General features: G+C 40.9%; 1 protein-coding gene across 1 annotated transcript in view; it reads right to left on the bottom strand.

Moving 5' to 3' along the window:
• Positions 1-2,916: 2,916 nt before the first annotated feature.
• The window catches only part of ITCH (itchy E3 ubiquitin protein ligase), a 136,930-nt gene continuing 124,457 nt past the window's right edge, over positions 2,917-15,389 (bottom strand). Inside the window, exons 21-25 of the mRNA XM_090020495.1 lie at positions 15,054-15,174; positions 13,727-13,831; positions 9,909-10,005; positions 9,382-9,454; positions 2,917-6,365 (exon numbers count right to left, since the gene is read on the bottom strand). Coding sequence (XP_089876621.1) covers positions 6,266-6,365; positions 9,382-9,454; positions 9,909-10,005; positions 13,727-13,831; positions 15,054-15,174 — 496 coding nt within the window. The 3' untranslated portion in view covers positions 2,917-6,265. The remainder of the gene's footprint in view (positions 6,366-9,381; positions 9,455-9,908; positions 10,006-13,726; positions 13,832-15,053; positions 15,175-15,389) is intronic.

The following is a 15,389-nucleotide window of genomic DNA, read 5'->3' as shown; positions in this document are numbered from 1 at the left end:
CTAGGTGATTTGGCTTCATTATTTTGTATATATCAGTGTCATTCCTCTGGAAGAACATATAACCATGCCCTCCAGTTGCCTACACTGTCATATTCATGGAATATTTTAGCAAGTTTGGTAAACTTCAGCAACTAACTGGTTTCCTCCTGAAGGCCTCACAACCTGTACTGTGGTACATCTGCACAATATCTCCATGAATTTCTTTATGCACTATTTAATACCCCATCCCTTTCTCACTTTCAATCCTGACTTTGTGCCATTTTTCACACCTTGTTCTGTGCTTGGAACACCTTTCCCATTCAAGTTTGAGTCATTGCTCTTCACCTCAGAGCCTTGGATAAGAAATCAAAGATTTTGATGTCAAGATTTCAATAGGAAGTCAGTGGGTGGCTTGCTCCTTGACATGCTCAGCTTTGGGTCATCCATAATGCCTCACAGGAAGAGAAACCTAAAGGTAAAATGAGAAGAAAGTTTTTATTTATCCTCTGGGCTTCTTGGCACATCTGGTATTCCCCCTTTCTCTTCAGATTATGGATTTTTTTGGGGGACAAGCTCTGTCATGCTTGTATAACACTGACAGTAAAACAACAGGACAGCTGAAGCCCTGGGAAAAAGCATGTTCCTGTTGCTGAGCAGGACATAAGGATTGCTAACCATGTGCATTCAAAAATCAAATTAATCAGCCCCCACCTGCACAATCATGAGATGCACTTGAAAAGATGGGAAGCTTTTTTCAAAATTCAAGCTGGGGACTTTAGATTTACCTTCTGGATTCTGGTCATACAATTGAGATGAGGAACTATGTTGAAAATAGGAATGCAGCTGAGAACTGATGCAAGTAGTACTAGCTGATATAAAATACAAAGGACAGCAAAATTCTGGTAGTCTCTTCCTCCTATTTTACCAATTTGTTCAACAGTTTTTCATTTGGAATCTGTTTTGTGGTGTTGCTGAGATGCGATTAGCAAGCTAGCAGTTTTGGAACAGGAAACCAACACGTGCCTAATCAGCTCATGAGGTAGGGAATAATGTTTACAACATGTTGACATTTCCAGCAGGAGTGACTAGCTTTTCTGTTGAGATGAATTCTGCTAAACATATTTTAATAAAGTCTTTCCACTGCTTTATAATGATCACAAACATTGTTCTCCTGCATTGTAGAAAAAAAATAAAGATGTCCATGATTGGTTGCAGATTTTTTTTAACCAGCATGCTAGAGAACATCGTGTAGGAAACGGCTGCACAGTGCTGGGCAAATGAACTAATGATGTAAGGTCCTTTTTGAAAATAGGATTTATTGTAGCAGGTCAGTTGATGCATCTGTCATGTCTGGAACTGAGCCTCTAGCAGGATCTGATCTGCTATCGGATGCTTTGGAGAAAGTAGGAAACCCCTCTGACAAATCCTTTAAATAACTTTGCAGTCTGTAGATATGATGGGGGCAAGGCTGGGCAGAGGAGCAAATTCAAGTGAAGATTCACCCTTGCTTTGACAGAATACAACAGGATGGAATTGTTACTTTCATAAGGACATGAAATAATTCTGCAGGAAAGGGAGAGAATGGGTCAGTTAGCCCAGGCTGATGTGAAGGTCCTAGCATTCTTGAACCAGTACTTAACTTGATACTACAGCAGTACACTGGGACCAAAAGGCTGAATTTGTGCCAATGACTGTTCTACCCCCATAGAACCCTGCACTAGAATTTCATTGTCTGATCTTCCCCAACAGCGGAGTCCTAACCACAGGTAATTAATGGAATCTAATTAATGGTTCTCCATCTCTTGCGTTGGGCTTGTGCAGCTTCATCACAGATGGTAATATCCCTTCTCCTGTTATTTGTGTGTCCATTCTCATTCCCTATCCCCCAGCTTTACAGTCTGCACTAACCCTGCAAATCTTGAAGAGCTTCCAGAAGAGTTTCAGTGAGGTCAATGTCAATTTGTACCAAATTGTATAGGGATATGCAGGAAAAAAAAAAAACAGAAATAGGATGAGGCCCCATGAAACGACATCCTACCATTTCATGTTTTAAATGAAGGAGCTAGGGAACTCACATAATATCAATAATGCAAAAGTAGCATAAAACATGTCTTGTGCTAAAACATGTTCCTCCATATAGCTGTTTTCTTTTCCTGTCCACACAGGTTCCAGGAAGAACTGTAACATTAGTTCACAATCATGCATCACCCTGGAAGCAGAGACAAAATTGGTAATGCTGAAGATGTCATGCAGTCTTTTCTTATGTCATCTCCCTTCATTTCAAGGTCTAGGCCACTCTCTTCTTAACCTTTTTAGACTCAAGTCACTACTTAAGAGAATGCCAGCTCTTAGTTTTCACTCTTTTTTTACTACAGAAAAACAATAGAGCAATTCTTCATGTTGGAAAGAACTCAGAAAGACCCCAACAAATCAGAATGTTTTTGATGCCTATTTGAAATCTCGGGGCTTACCTTTTGAATTATACTTGTGCAGTTTACAGTGCTAACATGACATGGTACCCCTGAAAAGATCTCAAGGAAACCCATGGCAGCACTTTAGTTGAGTATCTGTGGTCTAGGCTTGGTCCTTTTAAGGTTCTGCAGTGTACTCAGACCTGAACTGTTGACAGACCAACATTCTCATCAAAAGGTAGGATCCAAAGGTTATAAAAAACAATTTAGAGATACGGGGGGATAAAGTAATTTTTCTAAATTACAGTTGTGACCAAATCACTCACGTTCTAGAACAAACCTGGAATAACATGATTACTTCACTGAGTTAACAATGGCAAAATTGTTCATGTAAGTGAACTGTTTCCAAGGAGACTTGCTAAGTAGAAGGTTTCAAACCAGGTTATAGGAAAGAAGAGCAGACAAATTCAATTCAATTTCAAACATAGTTTTCATACCAGCAAGGAATGATGACAGGAAGACCAGCTCTTTAAGTACTTTTATAAAAGTATTTGACTTACTGAGATACTGTTACAGTTACCTGAGTATTTCAAATTACAGTTCAAGGAAAATTCAACAATAGAATTTCAGTACAGTGTTTTACAATCCAGTGCTGCTGATCCCAGTTCATGTACTAGTTCACTAGAGCACATATACATAAACTAAGGTTTGGAAAGAAAATGAAAAGACACCATATAAAAGGGCCTGGAGATACCAGTATGGTGGATGGAATTTAAATTACAAATCCAGTGCAGGAAGTAGGAAAAACATGAACTGAAAGAGGAGGGGGGAATACCATAGTTTAATTTTAAGTATAATAAAAATACCAGTAAATTGCTCACAAATTTAATTTTTTTCTTACAGAAGCAAATGGATACATTAAAAATATATAAAACTTCATACTGAAGCAAATTTAAAGTAATGACTTATTTACTGCTCATTTCATTAATATTTTAATATTTCCTGAGCGACTAAAAAAATAAGGCCTTTTCCGCTTGGATCAGTTGGTATTCCTGAACACACCAGAGGCAGAATATCAGATCACAGGCTGCTAATTCATCTTAAGAAATTCAGATACATATTCAAGAATCTCTGCTGAAAATTGTACTGGGAGTCCAAAGTCAGTATGGCTTATCACCTGGCACACCACTTTGTGGGCTTATTCCCGTCTCCCCCAGTTCCCCACAAAGAGCAGAAGAGTGCACCAATTACTCATATTATTTCCTTTTTATTTCAACATAACATGCTGTAAAAAATTAACAGATGTTAGCATTGACAATGCTTACAAAGCAAATTGTGTTTTAAAAGCAATTTTTAATTTGGATTTCAGAAATATTGCTAATTTAACATTTAGAATAAACCTATTTTTAAATGTTAACATTCTGGTCAAAGTTCAATATTTCACTTTACAAATTTATTTGTCAGTAAAGTATTCTCTATTTGCAATATTTGCACATGACTTCTGGTGCTTGGGATATCCAGCCCCCTTTTCACCCACTCTAATACAGCAGTGAAGACATATAAACATGCCATTTAAATTAAAGGAAGAAATGGAGTAAGTGGAATCCCAGATTGCAAAAATATATACAAGCATTTACCGTTTTTCTGAACTAAACATTTCAACCATAAAAATATTTAACAGCCGCACCCTATAGAACTAGGGCTATGGCTGTTTCAATTATAACTATTCTTTATTTAAAAAATATAGGGCAGAAAGCCTTTTGGGTGATATTTGTACATTAACAATATTTCTAGGTCCCTACATGAATCATGAAACTTTATGTAGAACATAAACTATATTCCATAGCTTAATCTTGCATTATTTTTATTAATTTAATTTTATCTCTCCTGTAAATATGTTAAGATAACTAGACTTCATTATAAGAATTATCAACAGAAAAATATTTATAAGGCGTTTTTTTCTTTCTACGTAAGACATATGTTGCAAAATAGCCATCAGATGTTTTGGTAGTTGGCTGATGTACCTCCAGGTAAAACAATAAAGTCAGATCTTTTGTCACCCACCAATAAAATGATAGAATTGGGCCATTTCTGTAAAAACAATTCTTTTACATACATTTCTTAGAATATCTTGGGTAAAACACTCAGGGATCTAAGTACTCTCCCTTACAAGCACACACTGAGGGAGAATTGATCCCTTTACATGATCTGGGACAGAGAAACCTCACAGTAAATCAGGTTATAAAACGTTAGTGTTCTGGCTCTCTCTAGCCCTGGATCAACCTTTCCTTGGGGTTTAGATGGTAGGGATAACAGGAAGGTAACATTTTCAGACTTACAGTCCCTCATTTGTCCAGTTCCAGCTCTAATATTAGAAGCTTCTCAAATGGCTTCTATTGCTAGTCTTACACTGCAAGATATTCATTAGCATACACTATTGCCATTTCAAGTGCCATCTCTCTTTCTATAGATCCTACTGGAATTTAATAATCCGAAGGGAGGGAAAGACAAAGGAGAAAGTTTACCATACCCAGAAAGTGCATTCTTTCCAGAAGGGGAAGTACAATGTAAAATGCCAGACAATTCAAATAATTTAAATACTAGTGAATTATAAATGGAAGTGAAAGATGCATCAGTCCAAATCAGAGTAAGTAAACACTAGAACAGTTACTATTTAAAGGCAACTCAGGGATGAGTTACCTTGAAGTTAGTTTAAACGTCTTGAGAATTGTTGAATTTCTGGATACAGGAACATACAGAAGTCTAATCGGGGCCAAAACTGTCTAAATTGTGACAGTCTGTAAGCCAAGTACTGCATGTCATTTTTCCACCAAAATGTTAAATGACAGAAATTTGAGGCTGGTTTATAGCCACATTTTAGAATCCAGCTGCACTGCTATACTTCTTCCTGACACCAGATAAAACCTTACAAGAAACCATATGATTGCAAAACTTAACAGTAACATCAAGTCTACTTCCCATTAATACAATCTGACAGGAAACAGCAATCTATTAATAGGACTCTAATCAGTGCATTTCCTTGCAATCCCAGGTGGTCCTGTGTTTTGCAAGATGTGTGTTAAAGTACCACAGTGTTAATGTTGCACATGAAGTTGAGTGTGCATGCCTGTATATGCATGTATTACACAGAAAAGGATTAAAATTGTTCTGAGATAGGAGAGGGCACACAAAATGTACCAATAAACTCTGGCAGGCATAAAAATAAGCTAGAATAGGATATTTTAAGAACAAAAAAAGATATGCCATACACTTGTGCCATACTTCTACATCCTCTTAACAATGGTTTGAATCAAATCTCATGTGAGCAAACTCCAGCATGAGAAAAACAGTCAGGCCAATCTTCGACTAGAAACAAGAGCATAAGTAATGGAATCTGCTTAAAGTAAGTACCCAGAGGCTAAATACAAGCTGGCTCTAATAACACTGCTGTAAAGAGGCTTATGAGAATGCTGCAGCATTGCAGCTACCAATAGACTTCCCAGTGCCTCAGTAGCAAAAAATGCTACTCAAAAGGAAAGACAGACCAGTTTTAAAAAACTGTCATAAAGGATGCATTCTAATCAATGGACCATGAAATAAAGCAGTGCTCAGAGCAATTTTAAATCTCTGGTTAGGTCAGATTTCATTTGCAGCTGTATCATTTGCAGGTTTGATTGCTGGAAGTGCCCAGTGGAAATCCAGAAGTAATGGGGATAAAATCTGAGAAAACATCCATTTACTTACACATGAGTAATTGTTTAAATAAATCCAGGTCAAATCTACTTTACAATGAGGTGTGCAACAAGCAGAGGACGTGAAGAATGCAAATCGCACATTGAAACAGCATTCTTCAAGGTGCAAATTCACACAGGTGGTTACTCTTGCCCAAAACCTTCTGTTTCTTCAATTGCAAACAATAATTTTTCTTTCATCTGCTCATAACTCTTATAAGGTGGCAGATCCAAGCGGTTGAAACTGAAAATAAAAAATAGCTTGAGTACTAGGATGGGAATATAAAACCTCCCAAATCCCACAAACCAAACATGACTGTTCCACTGTTCCGTTAACAGAGCTGAGCCATGAATATAACTGAACAAACATACAGGATATTTTTAACACCCTACAATCCAGAGTGGAAATGATACTGAGTTCACAGGTATTTATTTTGTGGTTAGATGGAAGAAAACCCCTACAATTTACTTTTCATTGCGTCTGACTTACCAGACTGTTGCCTGTGAAAGTTTACGCTTCTCTGAATCAGTCTCTAAGGCCAGGTACAGATGTTACACTTTTAGCGGTAAAAGCGACTGGAAACTAATCTATACCCATAACAGAACAGAAGTTTGGCACGCAGACTGGTTTAGAAATGGCAGAACCTGGTCTAAGATTTGCATCTCCCAAACACACCGTGTGTGCTGTTCACTACTGATCTAAACTGTTGCTTACAGAAAAACGTGCAACTTAGATCGATTCCACCTTGGGCTTTTTGAATGCATGTACCTATCCTACGATGCTATCCTGCCTTTCCTTCTGCTTCATTTCAGACTAACACAGCTAACTACCTCTCTGAAAATTAACTGAAAACCAGGGTCTGCACACTGATGAAAGATGACTAGGGAATAAGGGTGTCGTTTTTTGGGTACAAAGCTTGACTCACTTTATAAGAGCCTTATTTTCTACAATTACAGTGGAGCTGTCTACAAAATAAGATTCCCCAACGTTAAAGTATCCCACGTTGGCTACCCAATATTAGTCATTTTTGAAAATGTCAGATCTGAAAAATTTGCACTAGTTAAAAATTACTTATTTTAAAATTAGATGCCCCAGGGTCAATGATCACACTGCTTTTTCTAGAAATGTTCTTACACAAGACAGCTGGTTGGGAGCTAAAATTAAGGCCTTGTTTATGGCAAGTCCAGTGGTAGGGGAAAGACCTGCTGTACAAAAAAATACTTGGGAATCAGAATTGCAACTATTCATACTTTCAGATTAGTCACAATAAAATATGGGACAAAAGGGCTGAGGATAATGTGCCTGCATCTCTACTCATAGCATGAAAAGTCTTCTCAGTGTATGCATTAGGCCTGTGCGAAGTGGCAAGTATTTGCTTTGGATTTAGCCAATTTGGAGGACAGTGATTCAATTCGGAGATTCGAATCACTGTCCCGATTTGAAGTGGCCGAATCAGATCTGAAAGATTCGGTTGCTGCCCTGGAGATTTGGCCATAGACTAAAGAGGCAGCAGACAGCTGCCACCAGCTGGTACATCTGTTGGGGTTGGGAAGGGGCACGGGGGAGGGAGGGATTGGGGCTGGGCAAGCTACCCAGCCAGGGCGAGGGGGTGTGTTACTGGGGCGAGGGGGTATGAGATTCAGACGTGGCAGTGCTTGGAGTGGAGGCTCTGCCCTGCTGCCACCTGCCGAGCCCGTGTTGGGGGCAGGATGCAGGTGTAACTTGCTCCAGGTGAAGTGGGGCAAGCTACAGCAGTGCATAGCCCCCACTCCCAACACTGCCATGCCTGCATCCTGTGTCCTCCTGCGCTGGCTGGCAAGCGGTGGCAGGGCAAAGTCTCCGCTCCTAGTGCTGATGTGGGTGCGGCAGTGCTGGGAATGGGGGCTATGGCCTGCTGGGCAAGCACAGCAGGGCAGAGCCCCCGCTTACAGCTCTGCTGTGCCTGCATCAGTGCTGGGAGTGGGGACTCCGCCCTGTTGCTGCTTGCCAGCTGGCATGGAGAAGTGGGGCACTGTCACGGCTTGCCAGCCGGTGCAAAAGGGTGCAGGATGTGGGTGCCTCTGCTCTGGGAGTGGGGGCTCTGCCCTGCCACGACTTGTCCAGCCAGGGCGGGGGGCTGTGGGATGTGGGTGCAGCAGCGCTGGCTATGCCCTCCTGCCTTCTGCCCAGAGCGAGCCCCTACTGAGTGCCCCCCGCCTCCCTCCCCGGCTGGGCAGCTTGTACCAACCCCAGCCCCAATCCCTCCCTCCCCCATGCTCCTTCCCCCCCCCCCCCAAACTCCAAAAGATTTATCAGCTGGAGGCAGCTGTTTCAGCTGCCTGTTTAGTCTATGGCCAAATTGCCAAATCTTTTCTGAATTGATTCAGGTGCGTCAAATCGATTTGGAGCTTTTAATAGGTCTCCTGATTCAATTCAGATTTGGAGATTCGGTCCCCGAATTGGGCCGAATCGCCTCCGAATCAAATTGGCTACCAAAGCTTTGCACAGCCCCAGTATGCATCACTTGTTCCTTCTCTAATGACCACTGATGAGTGACACACAACATAAATTCTGGCACATTTGCATGTCTATCCAGATGTGCCAAGCTCCATACTATCAACTGAGACAACCACAGTGTCAATCCAGCTGCAGAAGGGAACCAATTAGGATTGTCTGATGCTCACCATTTTTTTCTTAGTTTCACACATAAAGCACTTCTGCAGCATGCAGTGTTTGCTACTGCTAGTTAGGAAAGCCATTATGGGAGACAACTTCAGAAATGCATAACATAAAAAAAAACAAGCAAGTCCTAAGACTGATTCCTTACCCCATGGAGGTCTAAAATACAGCCTGTGTGCCAGGTCCAGCCCATGGAGCCACATCATTTGGCCCATGGTGCTTGAGTGGATCTATATGCCATGTGTGTCAGACTAGGCCTGTGTGCAGGGCCTGGGACCCAGGCTGCACATGGCACTGACTTCAAGACCTGCACTGCACACACCTGGGGCCAGTCTAGGACCTATCTGCCCTTCTCCACATGTTGGATTCAGTGCCAGTGGTGACTACTTTGCCAGTTCAGGATGTCAACTGCATGCAGTGCCTGCTTCAGCTGGTCTGGGGTGGCTGCTACACGCAGCATGGGTCCCACAGTGGCTATGGGATCTGGCATGTGGGGATGCAAGGTGTGGGGAGCAATCTCTGCTAAAATGTTATAAGTGGAGTAGTGGTTGTGGTTGCAAAGGATTATTAGAAACACAATAATAATCTAACAAGTACCCACCAAGTATGACTTCTAGGTAACCAGTTTTCTTTTCCAACTTTTTCAACACAGAACTTTTGGGGTCCATTGCTCCCTGCAATAAAAATCAAGCATTTTAAAAAAGTGTTCATTAATATTTGTAGTTGACATAAGAATGTGTAGGTTATATCTTACTTTTCTTAAGATGTCAAATAATTAAGATTCATATCAAATATAAAGCATCTCAGTAAGACACGTTTATCTTTAGGGGACAACAGAAGAATAAAGCCATCAGCCTCCAATTACTCATCTCTATCCAGATCAACCATCTGCATGATGAAATACACGAACTAAAAGAAACACACTTGAAGGAGGTATAGCAGCACTAGAGATCGATAATGTTTTTTTCCAGCCTGTTGTAATTTAATTACAAGAGGAATTTATGAGACTAGCTAAAGTAAATATATTTTGTACAATTCATGATAAAAGCAGCTGGTCATAAATAATCAAACAGTACTTCTGTCAATTTAAAATATTAGATAATATATTAGAAGGATTCTTCTGCATACCCATGAGGTCAGCAAATCCTCCAACTGGTAATCTGCACGTGCCAGTAACAAACTGTAATAGTCTCATTCTCTTCTCATTGTCAATTTCTTTTACAAACTGTAAGAAGATGCATATGAAACAGATATAGGTACATATTCTATACATATATGTTCAAAAAAAAGCATCAATTATACATTAACAAATGAATTACAATACTGTGAAAAGCTTCCACAGAAGTAATAATTTTATATTTTACACACTGCTTTTAATTTGACAGCAACTCACAAAATTGGAACATTATGATCTCCACTTAAGAGATGTCATAGACACTAGGGGCTGGAAGGGACCTCATGAGATTGAGTCCAGCCCCTCTGCCATAGGCAGCAAGTCTGCTGAGGTCAAATAATCCCAGCAAGATAAGCATCCAAACACCTTTTGAATGAGTCCAGAGTAGGTGCTTGCACCACCTCTGAGGGGCATCTGTTCCAGACCTGGGACACATGGACTGTAAAAGAATTTTTTTCTTATGTCCAGTCTAAATCGGCCTTCCAGGAGTTTGTGGCTGTTAGACCTTGTTATCCCTTGGGGAGTCCTGGTGAACAACTGTTCTCCCAGGTCCTGATGCACCCCTGATATACCTGTAGGCTGCCACCAAGTCCCCCCACCCCGAGCCTTCTCTTCTCCAGGTTGAAGAGTCCCAAGTCCCTTAGCCTCTCCTCATAAGGCTTGCCCTCTTGGCCTTTGATAGATGACAGGAGTGGGGGTGGAGGCTAGGTCACATGGGTATGTAGGTGACTTTGAATACAATAATACAATCACCTCCACTTGGAATAATATACACTTGATATTCACTTGATAGTCTTTGATCACTGGCTGAAAAAACTGGGCATCTATTGTTATAACAGGAATGTAGTCTCCCTTGGAATATACTCTCACTGTGGTGGCTGTATTAATAATGGAAGATGAGGAGAATGCAAAGTAATTTTGTTAACTGTAAGATTATATTCTGGCTGGATAATTAAGCAGTGATATACAACTCAAATAGCCAACAACCGTGTTTTCCAAGGCCGTGGGAATTATAAGGGAATACATATTGTGCTGCAGAAACTGAAGAAATGAATTTCAGGCTTGTCACGTATTAATGGTTGTTAGCAACATAATTTTGTTGCATCACCAGTTCAGATTCATATTTCATAGGAATGCCCTAAAGGAAGGGGGACAACTGAGTAGGAGTCTGGAATACAACTTGAGCTTGGACATCTGGAAGAGTCAAGAATGCTGAACTAACTATATTGACAGGACAAGTTTTAACAGGTTTCCTCCTTTTTGAAGGAATAGGCCTCTCTAAGCTTTGTTGCACTGTAGCAGACCATATAGAATACTTTATCATCAAGCTGAAGAACAGCAGTATTGGTGAGGCAACTACATTTTCACATTTATAGACGTTTTGGGCACTTACACACATGCAGGGAGGCTGCTTTGATGTGTTGTAAATCCAGCACATCAGAACAGACTCCATTAATCAAGTCTGCTGGAGTGCGGAAATTAACACGCTCCAGCAGCCTCCAATGTCACATGTATCAGCATCCCCATGCTGAAAAATGGTACTAGGGCACTTTGAACTAAAGCTTGAATAAGCTTTAGCTCAAAGTGCCCTGCTGCCATTTTTTCAGTGTGGGGACACAGATACACATGATGATCATACACTTTTAATTAGTGTGGCACATCTATAAACACCCTCAGACTTTTAGAATCTGTCAAAATTCTTATCTGTGAGGACTTATTTAAAAAATGTACAGCATAAGCCACTTGGATGCCTGTGGGTAATTATGGACAGCCATATGAATTGTGCAAATGAGAAGCCATTCAATAAATCCTGCTGATTTCTAGCTTAAAGGCAGCACTTAATCCTATTTAAGTCTAATAGCTAGTTTCTGCTAGAAGATGATGGGTCAGCTGTTCATACCTCATTAAGGCTTATTGCTGTGTTACTTACTGAGATGGATCCAACATTTTGCAAGGCTTGGGCTAGGACTTGTCTACCTCAGGTATGAGTTTACAGTATGAATTTACCTCTTTGCAACTGGGTACTTTACTGGCTGCCAAATAAGCCCTCTATATGTGGCTTAGACTGTATGATGGAAAGGCAGGCATGGCTGCAAACCTCTAGAAAAAACTGGGACAACTGTTTTAACAAGCAGGGTTTTAAGAAACATGATGGCTATTGAGTTCTGCTTCTTCAGTTGCTATACAAATATTATTCCTTAAAGCATTGTTTTCCATTTCTCTTGGAGACACTTAAGGTTGAAAATGATTTCCTGATGAGCTGAATATTCAGTCTTAACATTTATAACTTAACTTGTTTCAAACACTGAGTCATAGCATTGTCAACGAGTGGCTATGATGGATAAAAACAAGCAACTGGACTAGTTTAAAACATTATTTTTCTAAGGCCAGAACGTCAAACAGCTATTGATACTGAATACTTGCCACATGGTGATGCTAAAGGCAGACAGGTGAGTATCCTTAAGCATTAAGACAGATGGCTCCAAAAATATGAACTGCCAAATTAAAAAGCAAGCCATCAATAATGGGGGTAGTATATTGGGGCAAATAAAAATTCTTTATAGTTTTTAACATGTACATTAACTTTGGTTTGAAGGGTTGGCACTGAATGATTTGTTTGGCTGGATGCCACCTAGCAGGTGCTACTGGACTCTGGTAGAATTGTGCAGTCTTTACAAGACGAATATTTATGTCAGCTTTTTGGCTGTGAGCTTAGTGGAAGGCTTTTAAATTTCCTGGGTGTCATGGGATTGTGGCATACAATGACAAAGACAGCTTGGATCAGTTCTAATAAACTTTACAGGGAGAGGAGGTTTTGGGTTGTTGTCCAAGCCTACTCCTTGTGTCTGCATTAGTTTCAACTGGTGTGGTGATTACTTTCACAATCTCTGAAGGAATAAAATAATTGATCAAAATGGTAGCTTATGCTCAGGGTAACATCTATGCTGGATCTCTGTGGCAAAGATGGCACATATCCTGTTAACTGAAGTGAGAGGTGGTTAGGCATTTTTCTTGTGACATTCTCTGGGTACATGTCAATACTTGATCTGGCAGCCACTCTAGCCAGCCTGGTGCCTGTGGTGCTGATCCTGGAGTGGCTAGAACAGGTACCACATGCAGTGTAGTCCAACCAGAGCAGCAGCTGTGCGGAATGGCTGCCCAGAACGTGCAGCTTCTCGCGTTCAACCCAGCTACCCTATGACTATGCAGCAAGTGGTGCCTGCTTCAACCAATCTGGGACCTGCACTGCATACATTGTGTGCTGTGTTGGTCCCAGACCAGATGGAAAGAATGTTGCTTGCACTGTGTGTCCTAGAGCAGGCTCCATGTGCAGCACAGTCTGACTGGGGTGGCCACTACATGCAGTGCAGCTGCCATTCTGGCCAGACTTTGCCACATATGGCACCCATTCCAGCTGCCCAGGGTCCATTCATGTTGCGGGTGCCAGACCAGTTTGAGTGGCTGCTGGATCAGGTATGCTGGGGGAGGGTGGAGAGGAGCCCATGGGCCAGATCCAGTCCGCAGACTGGTCCTGTGCCACAGCTACATGCTGTGTCCTGTGTGGGTCAGATCAGACCCAGGAGTAGTGATGGGGCTGGATGGCAGGGCTCCACGGGCTGTGTGACACCTCCACACTAAAAGAACTTCTTTGCCTTAACCCACATTCAAACTGCATAGTAAAGTGCAGTGGTAACAGATGTTTTGCAATTTTGATTTCTGCTCATGAAGCTATGTTTTACATTTTAAAGTAAAGCAAAATTCAAATACAAACCTGCCAAAACCACACAATCTGCCTGCTTGTCCTGGTGTAATGCCGGTAGATGGTATGTCTTTGCCAGTCATTCAAGTCAATCTCTTGCATTCCACATAAAAGCACCTTTTTATGGGGGGGAATAAACATAAATGCATACAGTATTATTTTATTTCTATGGTTTTCACATGCTATAGCAAAGGATACCAATTGTGCTGAACTTGGAAATACCAAATATGACTGTGTGTTCACTTTTTATGTGAACCTCAAGTCTATAACGCAGCTACAAAGAAATATGTAATATAAGTGCCCTGTGGTAAACCATGCTGTCTCCTTTGTACATACCATTTTATTTTTCTTTATAAATAAAGGAAATAGAAGATTCTTTAGATATCACCAATTCTCAGTTCAAGTCAGCTGTGTTAGATACTAACCTCATCTACACTTGATTTTTTATGTGCTAGCTAAACCATTTTATATATTTGTTTCACTATCTGCATTGTCAGGCTACCCTTAAATGAAATTAACTTGAGCTGCTAGGGTTTTTTTGTTAAATAACTTATCTATACAATAAGAACCTAGAGAGGGCCTTTGAGAATGTACATATGGGGAATGTGTTAAATAAAGGCTGTGTACACACATTCGAATAATCTCGGATAACTCACCCACGTTTGTTCTCCTAGTAGAAAAAACCAACCCTACAGAATGCACAGACATTCAAATCCTGAGGCCCCGAAGAGCGAATAGTTTGCAGTGATGACAATGCAAGCAGAGGAAGGCCCTATGCACACATCTCTGCATGCTCTGCAGGATCCCTTGCAGATAGATGGCAGTAGTGCAGAGGGTGGCCCCGATTGGCTACCCCAGACTGCCCATGATCAGCCTGGGTTTCTCTGTAGCATGTCAGAGTTATGAAGGGGGTGTATTCTGGTCCTGCCGGCCGCAGCAAAGTCCTGTGAGCAACACACATCTCCCTGGGGTGAGGGATGTTAGAGGACCATGTTCTCTTTTGAGAGAAGCCAGGCATGTATAGACATTTACTCTCCTAGGAGAAACTCTTCTCAGATGATTTAACTTTGGCCGTTCCCAGGTTATTTTTCTTTTGGAGTGGCCATTTTTATTCAAGGAGAAAAATCCTGAACATCTGTACACTCATGGATTCTCTTGCAAGAGAATCCCAGGAGAAGTTGAATGTCTGTATGAGGCCAAAATGTTTAACAAAACATTTTCCCACCATCAGTTACTTCAACCATCACTGAGCGCTATTCTATAAAATGATAACTAGACATTTGCTTTTTGTTAAACTTGATATCAACTGTGCCCATGAATACCTCCCAAAATCCCTCACCTCTAGCTCCTTAGCATCAAAGTACTGCAAGTACTGTTGTGGAAGAATTTCATTGAAGCCTTCAAAGAAAGCTTGTGTCTGTTCTTCGACACCTCGGGAAAGTCTCCATTCTGCTACTAGTCTGGAAAAGGAAAATAAAAGGTGATGCGTCATTTATATGGTTTCGTGCTACCCTAATCTGCATTTCTTTTGTTAGCCTATTTTGTCATGAAGTCTTATAAGCTATGTTAAAGAATAGTATGGAAAGTTCTTGGGACAAAACACCATTGTAATCTGTAACCATATTTCAATTCAGTGCAAACCAGTACTGAAGTGAAAGTTAAAACCAACAGTTTC

Source organism: Crocodylus siamensis, chromosome 10 (genome assembly GCF_052110815.1).
Source record: "Crocodylus siamensis isolate JL-2025a chromosome 10, ASM5211081v1, whole genome shotgun sequence".
Taxonomy (NCBI): domain Eukaryota; kingdom Metazoa; phylum Chordata; order Crocodylia; family Crocodylidae; genus Crocodylus; species Crocodylus siamensis.
The sequence above is the reverse complement of the archived record's forward strand: the minus strand, read 5'-3'. Positions and strand labels throughout refer to the sequence as shown.